The sequence below is a fragment of the Callithrix jacchus genome, chromosome 4 (genome assembly GCF_049354715.1).
Source record: "Callithrix jacchus isolate 240 chromosome 4, calJac240_pri, whole genome shotgun sequence".
Lineage (NCBI taxonomy): Eukaryota > Metazoa > Chordata > Mammalia > Primates > Cebidae > Callithrix > Callithrix jacchus.
The window spans coordinates 93,484,804-93,498,335 of NC_133505.1; the positions used below are offsets into that span (position 1 = coordinate 93,484,804).

At 37.3% G+C, this 13,532-nt stretch overlaps 1 protein-coding gene across 7 annotated transcripts in view; it reads left to right on the forward strand.

Annotated features, from left to right (window-relative positions):
• Nucleotides 1-13,532, forward strand: part of CFAP206 (cilia and flagella associated protein 206) — an 80,935-nt gene that overhangs the window by 21,303 nt on the left and 46,100 nt on the right. For 6 of the 7 annotated variants that reach the window (XM_002746841.7, XM_008994745.5, XM_008994743.4 and 3 more), the window contains exons 8-11: nucleotides 3,276-3,395; nucleotides 5,223-5,421; nucleotides 8,132-8,272; nucleotides 12,005-12,198. In XM_002746841.7, the coding sequence (XP_002746887.3) occupies nucleotides 3,276-3,395; nucleotides 5,223-5,421; nucleotides 8,132-8,272; nucleotides 12,005-12,198 (654 nt within the window). Of the gene's footprint in view, nucleotides 1-3,275; nucleotides 3,396-5,222; nucleotides 5,422-8,131; nucleotides 8,273-12,004; nucleotides 12,199-12,291; nucleotides 12,596-13,532 lie in introns of all 7 variants that reach the window. The other variant, XR_013534376.1, reaches the window with a different exon arrangement.

Genomic DNA, 13,532 nt, shown 5'->3' on the forward strand with positions numbered 1-13,532 from the left:
CCAGTGTGGTCTCGAACTCCTGGCCTCAAGTGATCCACCTGCCTCCCAAAGCGCTGGGATTACAGGTGTAAGCCACCGCCCAGCCTTAGAGTATTTTTAATTGTAGGTTTTAATACGTTTACATGTCAAATGCAACATATACTTTGGAGAACATATGCCAACGTATTCGTTTCTCATTGCTGTTGCACAAATCTTAAAAGACTTTAAAGACTGAATTTTCATATTTCCTAAAACAAAACTTAAAACAAGCAAGGGGAAAAAACTCTGTGAGGGTAGACAAGAGATCTATTAGATATAATAGCTAATAGTGTATGGAAGAATAAGGCGGGAGGAGGAGAAATGCTTAAACAGCAGTATGGGTAAAATTAAAGCATGTTACATTTATGAATAAACATTTGTTTTAATACAGTGATAATAGTTGATATTACTCATGAAGTAATTATTTTTGTCATTTAAAATAGTCTAGAAAGCATATAATTAGGCTACGTACAGATGTCTGAGAATTCAAATGCACTTTATTCTCTTCAAATAGATATCATTCTTTTATGCTATACTGATAAACCCACACCACAACCATTTCTGGTTACATCTTGGGCATCACAGTATACTGGTTAAGAGCTGGGCTGTGGACTCAGATGGTTTGGAGTCCAACATGATGCTATCTTATTAGCTGTCTTATTAGTAAGACAATTTACTTACCTTTCTATTCTTTGGTTTTCTTATTTGTATTTATCCCTTTTTGTATTAAGTGTTTAACGTGGTGCTTAGCACAGAGTAAGAGTAAATATAATTATTTCAAATTCAGTGTTTAGCAACTTGTTTTCAGACCATCATTGTTGTATCAAACATACTGTTTTTCTTTAAATGCTGTGATTTTTCAGATTTTCTGCCTTCTTCAATGTGATTTTTTTTCTGTTGAATTTTTCATACTTTATTCTTTGTATCAATAGATTAACAAAGTAAAAGTTTCCCAAGTGTTGATTTATAATGTTTGTGTCACACGAAAAGTTCAGTTTCACAAAGAGTAGCAAAAATTCAGTGATCTATTTAAATGCAATTTTAATCCTTATTTTTAAGCTAAGGGCTTTACAATAAGCTAAATACACACAAACCTGTATATCCTGAACTACAAAAGCAGTTTCCATAGCCATTTATGTTTTAGTCAAGTATACATTTCCACAATGAACAAGTACTTATAAACATATAAATAAAAACTATCCCAAATGCTTATCCTGTCATCAATTTTTTAAACTATCCTTGCTGCTGAAAGCATTTATTCTGAGAAGATTTAATGTGATATGGGAAAATGAGTTCTCCTAAAACTTAACAGACATTTTTTTTTTTTTTTTTTTTTTTGAGATGGAGTCTCGCATTGTTGATCAGGCTGGAGTGCAATGGCATGATCTCAGCTCACTGAAACCTCTGCCTCCGGGGTTCGAGCAATTCTCCTGCCTCAGCTTCCTGAGTAGCTGGGATTACAGGCCACGTCCAGCTAATATTTTGTATTTTTAGTAGGGAAGGAGTTTCACTATGTTGGTGAGGTTGGTCTCGAATTCCTAACCTCATGATCTGCCCACCTCGGCCTCCCAAAGTGGTGGTATTTATGAGTGTGAGCCACCACGCCCGGCCTTATTAGATGGTTTTAAATAAAAAATGCCTGAACACAGAAGCATTCACATGCAACTTTTAGTTTCTTGAAAAAAAGTCACTCTTGTTATATGAAGAAAAGAATATTAAGACATTTTCTTTTAAGACAGATAAAAATTCTTAACTAAGAACTGTATTTTTCTATATCATCTCCTTAGAAGGATCACACACCAGTTCACTACCTTTATGAACCTTTCAGTTTACTGTTGTCTAAAAACTTTAGGATACATGGAGCATGTCTTAGTTATCATAAAGTCAAAGATGTCATTTAAATCTTGCTATAATAAATACCTACAGTATAGCTTACAATGGCACAGATACAGTTAACACATAAATACTACTTCACCCTTTAGATAGCCAAAAGTCAGAAAGCAATAAATGGTTTACAAGATGCTTTAATGTATATATATTTTTTGAGAAGGAGTCTCACTCTGTTGCCAGGCTGGAGTGCAGTGGTGTGATCTTGTATCACTGCAACCTCCAAGTCCCAGGTTCAAGTGATTCTCCTGCCTCAGCCTCCTGAGTAGCTGGGACTACAGATGCACGCCACTATGCCCAGCTAATTTTTGTATTTTTAGTAGAGACGGGGTTTCACCATGTTGGCCAGGATAGTCTCGATCTCTTGACCTCGTGATCCACCCGCCTCGGCCTCCCAAAATGCTGGGATTACAGGTGTGAGCCATTGTGTCTGGCTGGTACTTTAACTTATTATGTGTGATCATTGAAACCCAACAAGTAGTTCACGTATGCTAATACAAATGCAGTCAAATAAAAGCCGAAAGATCACCCTAAAATTGAAGGCATGAAAATAAAAGCTGAAAACTTTGTTTCTTCATCTTTCATTTACATGGCTAGATATCTATCAGGACCTTACTATAGAAAATATGCAGTTAATACATGTACTTTCTCCAGAAGATAATGAAGTTTCAGAAAGTACAGAAGGTATTAAGATCCATAGTTAGTTTGCTTCATCAAATGCTTTTCTAGTTCATTTCAGTTCTGCATTCATAGTAAGCAAGTCTTTAACCCTAGCAAATTCCTTTGATCCTTTCAAATCAAGAAAACAGTATTATACTGCCTTGTGAGTCATTTCAGTGATGAACTTTATATGACAGGGTCTTCAAAAATATCCCCTGATTCAGTACAGGGATTCTGGTCATCCCCTAAACCATATATCATACATCACAAGGTGAGATCTCACTAGCCTGCCAGCCTGCAGTGCCCTGCTGGCACTCCTAACAGGTTTTTCTCAATGTGATTTTATTATATCTTGTTGTCAACATATTTTTCAGAGGATTGCCTAATTTTATCATTGAGGAATAGGAAAATAACAGCTATATAAAAATGAATTCTTGAGGATTCATTTCTCAAGAATGCAATTATATTTAAATCTAAGAATACCTGTATACATTAAAAAATGTATATCCATTGTATTTCAAAAGATTCATCCATCTCACAAATATCTTGTAAGCACTATGCATATGCTGGTACTGTTCTAGGGGAACAGTACATCCGGCTGTCATCGAGCATACCTTCAGAGGATGTAGGAAGCAGGCATGGTCTGAAATACGTAGGATTTTTATAGTAGAATTATAAAGATATTAATGCAAATTATGTTGTTTTCACAGTCAGACATAATTACTGGTGCTCAAGAAGTGGAAATGATGACAAAACAGTTAGGAGCCCATCTGGAACAACTAAAAATGACCGTAAAATCAAAGACAGCCGTCCCAACGTCACAAGTCTTTGTACGTATTTGTCATAAACTTTTACCTTAAGGGTAAATTTCCTGTTGAACCCTATAATATTGGATTGCAAGTCATTATAATTATATTTAATTTCTAAAAATACAATGTTTTGTATAAGTTGATCCTGCTCTTTATGGATATTTTGTAGTAATAGTATGCTTTAAGTTGGATGAGAGAATTCCCCTAAATAAGCAACTGCAACTAAAGGAACTGCAGCTGTATAGTATGATAACCATATCCGTACTGGCTGTGACAACAGAAATAATCATAGTATTAGGTTGAAAATGTATTCATAGGAGCAGGTCAGAAATTGGCTCTAGTACAGAGATGATATAACTTGTGACCTTCCTGAAAAGACAGATGATAATCATTTTGTTTACTAGGCCTCCACTTATATTGACTTTCTCATTATATGCACCATTTTATGGAAAAACCTGGCAAACCTTATCTGGAAAAGGAGGTATAAAATGTACATGCAGTATTATTATAGAGGATATGAGGCTGTGATAACTCTCTGCAGTCATGCCCAGTAGTTAGTTTAAAACCCAAGAAACAAAAGGCCAAATCGTTGAGCTTACATATGGGGCCTTGTTGATTTTTCATGTGTTCTGTAAGTCAATGACCTTTAATATGAATAAGAAACATATCTCAGTGGCCTAAAATCTTTAACTTGCAGCTCACAAAACATGCCCTAAGATATATCTCTATACTTTCCAGGTTCTTTTGAGCAATGGTTGGGCCAGATAAATCTAATTATAATGAGTCATATTTAACTTTTTCATTTTACTTTCTTAATATTTTTATATTTTGTTAGATGATCAGTCAGGAAAACAAACACAAAAATGGTCTTCAGGCTGAGCATGGTGGCTCACGCCTGTAATCCAAGCACTTTGGAGGCCAAGGCGGATAATCACCTGAGGTCGGGAGTTCAAGACCAGCCTGACCAACATGGTGAAACCCCGTCTTTAAAAAAAAAAAAAAAAAAAAAAAGGTCTTCAGTGACACTGTTGTGTTCATTCCCCTCTAAACACATCTGATTTTTGGTACTTATAAAGGTGTTTTTTCTTTGTAGGTAGTTGTTAACCTGGTGTCCTTGCCAGGTGGGTGGGGGGAACTTTTCTATGTTGCCATCTTGTCCCACTCTCCTTTTTTTTTTTTTTTGAGATGTAGTTTTGTTCTTGTCGGCCAGGCTGGAGTGCAATGGCACGATCTCAGCTTACTGCAACCTCCATCTCCTTGCTTCAAGCAGTTCTCCTGCCTCAGCCTCCCAAGTAGCTGGGATTACAGGCACGCGCCACCATGCCTGGCTGATTTTGTATTTTTAGTAGAGATGATAGGGTTTTGCCATGTTGGCCAGGTTAGTCTTGAACTCCTAACCTCAGGTGATCTGCCCACCTCAGCCTCCCAAAGTGCTGGGATTACAGGCATGAGCCACTGCCCAGGGACCTATTTTTTTTTTTTAAGAGATTTTTCCCTTGGTTTTTTGAAATGAAGAGTCCATAAATCTTTCTTAGGTGATAACATGTATTTGGCTTTTTAAAGTAAATTAACTTTATAATAATCATACCAAAATAAGATGCCTTGAAATAAAATGCAAGTTTATTTTCTCATAATTTATTTCTCATAATGCAAGTTTATTTTCCAGGTATATAATAATTTATGAGTTAAATTTCTATCTAAAATCTATTATCTAAATTCACATGACTTTCACTTAGGGAAAATTAACTAACTTCTTTACAAATAACAACTGTATTTATGTTAAAGAGGACAGTGATTTATAATTTTATTACACAGTTACATTTTGAACATTTTTTTCCTCTTTCTTAGCCTATCTTCATTGCACTTTCCACTCTGTGGACCAGCTTGCAAGATGAAACTGTTGCAGTTGGTGTCCTCAGTAATTTATTCACTCACCTTCAGCCATTCCTGGATGCTCACGAACTATTCTTTCCTGAGAGAGTAATGCAACAGCATCTCAATGGAGTGACTGTGAAAACTGATATGGATAGAATGAAAGAACACATGGGTAATGAAAATCATCCATTATTTCCTGTTCTTTTTAAAATTGCCTCTAGAACAAAGTCACTCTTTTGTTCTAAAATTTTCATGTTATATCTTTCTGATAAAGCATTAAACATTTTTCTTCATTTAAAGTACTAATGAGGGGTGGGTGCAGTGGCTCACATGTATAATCCCAGCACTTTGGGAGGCCAAGGCGGGTGTATCACCTGAGGCCAGACGTATGAGACCAACCTGGCCAACATGGCAAAACTCCGTCTCTATTAAAAATACAAAAATTAGTCGGGCATGGTGGTGTGCTCCCGTAATCCTAGCTACTCAGGAGGCTGAGGCAGGAGAATCGATTGAACTCAGGAGGCAGAGGTTGCAGTGAGCTGGGATTGTACTACTGCACTCCAGCCTGGGTGATAGAATAAGACTCCATCCCTCCCCCCTCCAAAAAAAGCACTAATGTTCATGAGAGGACATGTGGAAGACAGAAACTTTGTAATGTGAACAACTTACTATCTAGCAGTAACCATTCCTACATTTCTAGTGTTATCATTCATGTTTTGGTTAACAATGATTTTTTGTGCGGATGTGTTTTATTGCAGTCCTAGTGATTTTATTATTGATTTGTTGGAGAAAAGAATATTATTCCCTGCTATTTTGTTGCAAATAGAGCTCAATTTCTTTAGAATGTTATTTGTTAGGTATCTACCTCAGGTTCAAGTTGAGAATTCGCAAATCAATAAATGTTATCGCTGTAAAATTAATTGAGCTTATGTAGGCCCTTTTTGATAGTTTTTTTAGTCGAAGTGAGAAGCTTGTGCTCCTGGTAAATAGTTTTATGAATATGTATACTTGTAAAGACATACTTGTTGTCAGTGTAATTGTTAATGTGTTTATTTTTATTTTATTGGAGGGCCTGAGCAAGAGTAATTAACTTCGTTTTTTTGTGCAGAAGTTTTGGCCAGCAGGGCCTGGGCCTACATAATATCTGTTTTAGTGGTGACAGCCACTCTAGTAACTGAGTGAGTTAGAAGGAACATGCCACGCTCTGAGTTACAAATTAAGAGTTCTTTATTAATTAGCCAGCGACCAAGAGACGGCTACCGCTCAAAATTCTCTTGGCCCGGAGGAAGGGGCCTGATTATCTTTTATATCTTGATTTTTCTTTTCAAATTCTATTTTTGTAATGATGAAAAATAGATAGCAGTGATTTCTTAAACTATTAGAATACATAACAAGTGAAAACTAAATCAGAAACTAAAAAATACCCTTTCAGTTCAAGGTTTTTATTACTCATTTCATTTCATTAAAACAGCATATCTAAGCAAATATTAAATGAAATCCAAAAGTTAAAGTAGTTTCAACAGTGAATATTAAGTTAACCATATTGGCGAGACTGTTTACCTGCAACTTCCTCGATTTAGATGTGTCATTTTCTACCATATATCAGAACTTTTTTTTGAGACAGAGTCTCACTCTGGTTGCCCAGGCTGGAGCACAGTGGCGCAATTTTGGCTCACCACAACCTCTGCCTCCTGGGTTCAAGCGATTCTCCTGCCTGAGCCTCCCAAGTAGCTTGGATTATAGGCATGAGCCACCAAGCCTGGCTAATTTTGTATTTTTAGCAGAGACGGGTTTTCACCACATTGCTCAGGCTGGTCTCGAACTCTTGACCTCAGGTGATCCGCCTGCATCGGCCTCCCATTGTGCTGGGATTATAGGCATGAGCCACCATGCCTGGCAGGTCAGAACATTTTATTCACCGGAACACTATTAAATTACTACTACAGTGAATTGGGTGATCCAGTGTTCTCCTAAAAGAATTTCATTGACACCTGCCACATATTGTCATTGTTAGAGGCTTTTAGGCATATCAGGGAAAAAGAGAAATGATTTATTTTCTGTAAATTATGCATTTACTTTTAGTGGTAGCCACAAGATCATTTGTGGTGCCTGCTTTTTGGGTTTAGAACCATGCCTAGAAGTGTAGGTGGGATTGTGAAAGCTAAGAAACTTTTAGAACAATGTTTTATAAATACGTGATATTATTTGTGTAAAATTTTATTCAGTTTGCTTATCAAATGTAAATAGGTAAGCTAACCAACAGTAGGAAGAATTTTAAAAAATATAAAGAACAAAAATTATACACCTTGTTATTAAAATCAAGTAACAGGCATTTTTTTGACTGTCTTTGCTCAGAACCTTCTGTTGTTTCAAGAAACAATAGTCCTGGTTTATAAGCATCATATGAAACACATTTTGCCACCTAGTATATTATTAAAACAACACTATATTGAATGAGGTCAGTCTATCTGTCTGGGTCACCTAGCAGCCAGTCGAGTCTGCTTAATTCCTTGGGTTATTTACTTGGCAGCAGCAAGAAGCATCACACACTCTTTTGGAAGTACCCCAGTCAGCTTTTCTCTCAGCAGCAATGCATGCTTGTCAGAAATGGCCTCTCCTTTCTATTCTTCATTCTGGAGCAAAATCCTACCTCCAAGTTTGCCCCCAGAAACTTACGTGACATTATATGTAACTGAGGTCATTTGTACTTCTTTGCTTGAATAGACTTCCTCATAAGTCTGGTTTTGTGAATATCAAGTTTTTGTCAATTGGGAAAAGTACAAAACAATAAAAAAGGTAATATTTATGAGCTATTGCTGATTTATTCTGGAAATTTAACCTCCTTACTGAATTAAAGCTTTTCTTGTTCTCTTTTATTTTAGAAGATAGAGTAAATGTGGCGGATTTCAGAAAACTAGAATGGCTTTTTCCAGAAACAACGGCAAATTTTGATAAACTGTTAATTCAATATCGGGGATTTTGTGCTTACACATTTGCTGCAGCAGATGGTTTTCTCCTTCCAGGTATATCATTGGAAATAAGACTGCTCTCCTTTCTCCAATTTTTTCTTTATATGGAGTGCTGCCATTTCACTTGCATATTCACTTTAAAAACTTTATGGAATTTAATGGTGAACTAGCAAAGGAGATACAAAGATGATCCAGAAACGTCTTCATTTCAGAGGTGCTCTGGTAGACTGACATAAGCAAGAAATTATATGTGATAAGTAATGGAAGGTGTATATTTATTATGAAATATGGATGCTATAGTACCATAGAAAGGGAATGACTCATATGCCGAATGAAGAATTCTAGAAATGTTACGTGACATTGACCAGATGTGGTGGCTCACGCCTGTAATCCCAGCACTTTGGGAGGCCAAGACGGGTGGATCACTTAAGGTCAGGATTGGAGAGCAGCCGGGCCAACATGGTGAAACCCTGTCTTTACTCAAAATACAAAAATTATCCAGGTGTGGTGGCACATACCTATAGTCCCAGCTACTCAGGAGACTGAGGCATGAGAATCACTTGAACCAGGGAGGTGGAGATTGCAGTGAGCAGAGATCACACCACTGCATTTCGGCTGGGCAACAAAGCAAGACTGCATCTCAAAAACAAACCAAAAAAAATGTTACACAACACTACTAAAAATATGTTCTCTTCCAAAGTAGTTACTGAAAGAGCAACACTTATTTGACTGAGTTATTTGTTAAAAAATATTCTTTGTCACTTGGCAGTTACATTTCACTGGCATAGATCAGGATTTCTCTCTGTTAGACCCCTATAAGGAAGTGGCTAATATTTTATCAAGTAAAATTTCTTTATGGTGTATATATTATTAGAGTTGTTCCAAAATAAATAATAATTCAGACATAGAGGTGAAATAAATTATCATCCAAAAAGTGCTGTGTGAATTGTGAATAAGAAAAAGTGTGCTAGGGCTAGAATGAAAACAGTGTGACAAGATTGTGTCTTTCTTACTTTACACCATTAACCTTATTTTCCTTCTTTCTTCATTATTTTTTTAAATTTGTTATGTTTCACTATTGAGTATCTTTTCATTAAAAATAATTATTGGGATTGTGTGTATACAGGCTAGAGAGAACACACAATTGGCTCATTCAAAAAATGTTATTACATTTTTGATAATGGGAATAACAAAATATTTACTGTGGGAAATTGAGAGAGTAATATTCTGAGGCCCAATGAGGGTCACTAATACTGGGGAGAAAATAATCAAGAGCCATGCAGAAGTAAAATGTAATGGAATGTAGATAGCTTCTATTTCTTTTCTTTCTTCTCCCTTTCCTCCCTTCCCTCCTTTCCCTCCACCCCTCTCTCCCTCCCTCCTTCCCTCCCTCCCTCCCTCCCTCCCTCCCTTCCTTCCTTCCTTCCTTCCTTCTTTTCTTCCTTCCTTCCTTCCCTGTTTCACACAAATAAGAAGGGAAAAGAGAAATAGGCATGTGGTTGAAAAAGCTATGGGCTAGGATTCAGAAGAGCCTGGTCTGTGTCCTTAGTGAACTAGGTAACCTTTTTGAAATCTCATACCTTCTGTGGACCTCAGTTTCCCCTCAGGAAATTGGAAAGAATCAACCAGGAGGTCTGTATTGTCCCTTCCAGCTTCTCCCAACTATGAGTCTAAGAAAGAGGGCAAAGTAGAAAAGTATAAGAGCTTGTGGGGTCATGAGTTTCAGATTCCTCTCTGAAGAAGCGAATTCTGACTATTTCTGCTTACTACATGATTTCTACTTCATTATTTTCTGGGCAGCAGCAACCTGCATTACCTCAGATGAATTCTGTAGAACTTCCCTTCTTCCATGTGGGAGTGGAGACCACATAGTTTAAATCCCAGTGTAACACTGGGGCTTACCAATGAGGGTCCTTTTCAGATGCCTTTACTGACTTCATTGCCTACCACGCTTTCCCTCGTTTGCTCCACTCCAGTGGCATTGGCTTTCTTGCTGTTGTTGAACAGTCGAAGCCCACTTTCACCTCAGAGCCTTTGCACTCTACTAGGAAAGCTCTGCCTCCCAGGTCTCTACTCACCTTGTGCCTCATTTTATTCAGCCTTCCCTAATCACCAAAAGTATCAATTGCACACTTCTTCCTTTTACTATGTGTTTAACCTGCTTTGTTATTTTTTTCATGTAGCACTTGTCACTCTGTTGCCTGCAATAAATTTGTGATTTTTTTGAGAGAAGGGAATTTGTTTTCTATAGGTTTAACACCAAGAACAAGGTCAATAACTATTTGTTGGATAAATGAAAGAATAAATGAATAAGACAGTGTTACTCTTTTTAATACAACTTCTACAAACTATGTGGATGTTTAATTATCTATAGTCTATCTTTTTTGCAGTGGAAAATATTTGCTAACATGCAAACTTGCATTTTGGAAAAGATGTTCCATTTTTGTAGTTCTTACTGGATTATTTTAAAAACAGTCCTTGCAGCAGTTAGTTTAGTTTAAGTATCTTTGAAAAATCTGCCAGATGAGTAAGTGGCTTTTCATAAAAGATTTTTTAAATTATTATATCTGGATAGTGGAAAGTATTTTTACATAAAATACAGTTTAAAATAATACTTTAACATAAAAATAAAAAATATATATAATGAATATGAATTTCACATGATACCACTCAATAAAATATATAAGTTAAAATGCTAGTTATAACATTTTAGCAAAATAAAAGCATAAGTGATATGTTAAAAATGGAGTGGAAGGGGCCAGGTGCAGTGGCTCACACATGTAATCCTAGCACTTTGGGAGGCTGAGGTGAGGGGATCACCTGAGGTTAGGAGTTTGAGACTACTATGGTGAAACCCCGTTTCTACTAAAAAGACAAAATTTAGCCAGATGTGGTGGCGTGTGCCTGTAGTCCCAGCTACTCAGGAGGCTGAGACAGGAGAATTGCTTGAACCTGGGAGGCAGAGGTTAGAGTGAGCTGAGATCATGCTACTGCACTCCAGCCTTGGTGACAGAGTGAGACTTTGTCTCAAAAAAAAAAAGGAGTGGAAGGGCCAGGAGTGGTGGCTCATGCCTGTAATCCTAGCATTTTGGGAGGCTGAGGTGAGAAGATTGCTTGAGTCCAGGAGTTTGAGACCAGCCTGGGTACATGGTGAATACCCATCTCTACAAAAAATACAAGAAAGATTAGCTAGGTATGGTGGCATGTGTCTGTAGTCCCAGCTACCTGGGAGGCTAGGGCAGGAGGATCACTTGAGTCTGGGAGGTTGATGCTGCAGTGAGTTGAGATTGTGCAACTGCACTCTAGCCTGGGTGATAAGAGTATGATGTTGTCTCAAAAAAAAAAAAAAATGGAGTGGATGGGGAATGGCTCTATGGGTATATTACAAACTCAGAATAACAGTATTTCTTTTTCTTTCTTTCTTTCTTTTTTTTTTTTTTTTTGAGACAGAGTCTCGCTCTGGAGTGCAGGCTGGAGTGCAATGGCACAATCGCAGCTCAGGGAAACCTCTGTCTCCCAGGTTCAAGCTATTCTCCTGCTCAGCCTCTCAAATAGCTGGGATTACATGTGTATACCAGCACGCCCATCTAATTTTTGTATTTTTAGTAGAGACAGGGCTTTGCCATGTTGGTAATGCTGGTCTCAAACTCTTGACCTCAGGTGGTCTGTCTGCTTTGGCCTCCCAAAGTGCTGGGATTACAGGTGTGAGCCACCATGCCCGGCCAGAATAACAATATTTCATAAGTGATCAAGACATTTCATATCTAATTCTTTTTTTATTTTCAGGAAATCCAGCAATTGGAATTTTAAAATATAAAGAAAAATACTACACATTCAGTAGTAAAGATGCTGCATATTCATTTGCAGAAAATCCTGAACATTATATTGATATAGTTAGAGAAAAGGCCAAAAAACATATAGAGTTAATTCAGCTATTGGAACTTCATCAACAGTTTGAAACAGTTATTCCATATTCTCAGGTAAGCAGGGTCAAGATTTTATGACTTTATGACATTTAAAAGTATAATTAATTTAAAAATTATATTTTATTGTAGAATGTTTTCCAATTCCAGGCAGCGAGAAGGAGTCAGATGAGGATCTTTTTATAGGCTGCCTGAAATGGATTCACATCTGCAGATGGAAACTAACGGAATCCATAAAGAATAATGAAAATAGGATATGGAGTCAAATTGATGAATTAGCAAATGGGAAAAATCTGAATGAGAAAGACTTCATTTACTTATAAATAATCAAAGTTGCAGTATATTTCTGTATCTAAAATCAGAGGAGCTCAACACAGATAATAACTTAGAGCTGCAGAACAGTTTAACAGGTTTAAATTGTAGTAGACTGAAAGGCCACAGAATAGATTTCAAGGTGAGTTTCTTGTATGTCTGTGTCTAGTGATTCATTCATCTTATTTTGTAATCCACTTACTGTCTGCCAGTAATTATTCTTGGCATAGGGAATTTAGTGAAACAAAACAGATAAAAATATCTGCCTGTTTAGAACTCACAGTTGATTACTGTATATTCTCATGTGCTTCCTCTTTGTCTCTCATTTTCATTGTTCATCTCTTTTTTTGTTCTTTGTAGATACAAGGTCTCACTCTATTACCCAGGAATGGAGAGCAGTGGCACAATTATAGCTTACTGTAGCCTCCCAGCTCCTGGGTTCAAGGGATCCTCTTGCCTCAGCCTCCCAAGTAGCTGAGACTACAGGCGAGTGCCACCATGCCTGGCTAATTTTTAAAATTTTTTCTTTTTTCTAGAGATAGAGTCTCACTATGTTTCCCAGGCTGGTCCCAAACTTGTGGCCTCAAGTTATCCTCCTGCCTTGGCATTCCAAAGTGTTGGGATTATAGGCATGAGCCACCATGCTCAGCCTGTTCTTCATCTCTTAAGTGGTCTTTCTGTCTCTCCTCTCTCTTTTAAACTCGCTCAAATGAAAACATTTTTAAATACATGATTTAAAATGTCTTTTGTTTACCTTTTTTTTTTTGAGACAGAGTCTCACTCTGTCACCCAGGCTGGAGTGCGGTGGTGAGAACTCGGCTCACTGCAACCTCCACCTCCTGAGTTCAAGAGATTCTCCTGCCTCAGCCTCCTGAGTAGCTGGAACTACAGGCATGCACCACCATCCTGACCAATTTTTTGTTTTTTTGTTTTTTGTAGTTTTAGTAGAGATGTGGTTTCATCATGTTATCCAGGATGGTCTCAATCTCCTGACCTGATCCACCCCTCTCAGCGTCCCAAAGTGCTGGGATTACAGGTATAAGCCACAGCGCCCAGCCTATTTTTTTTTTTTTTGAGAG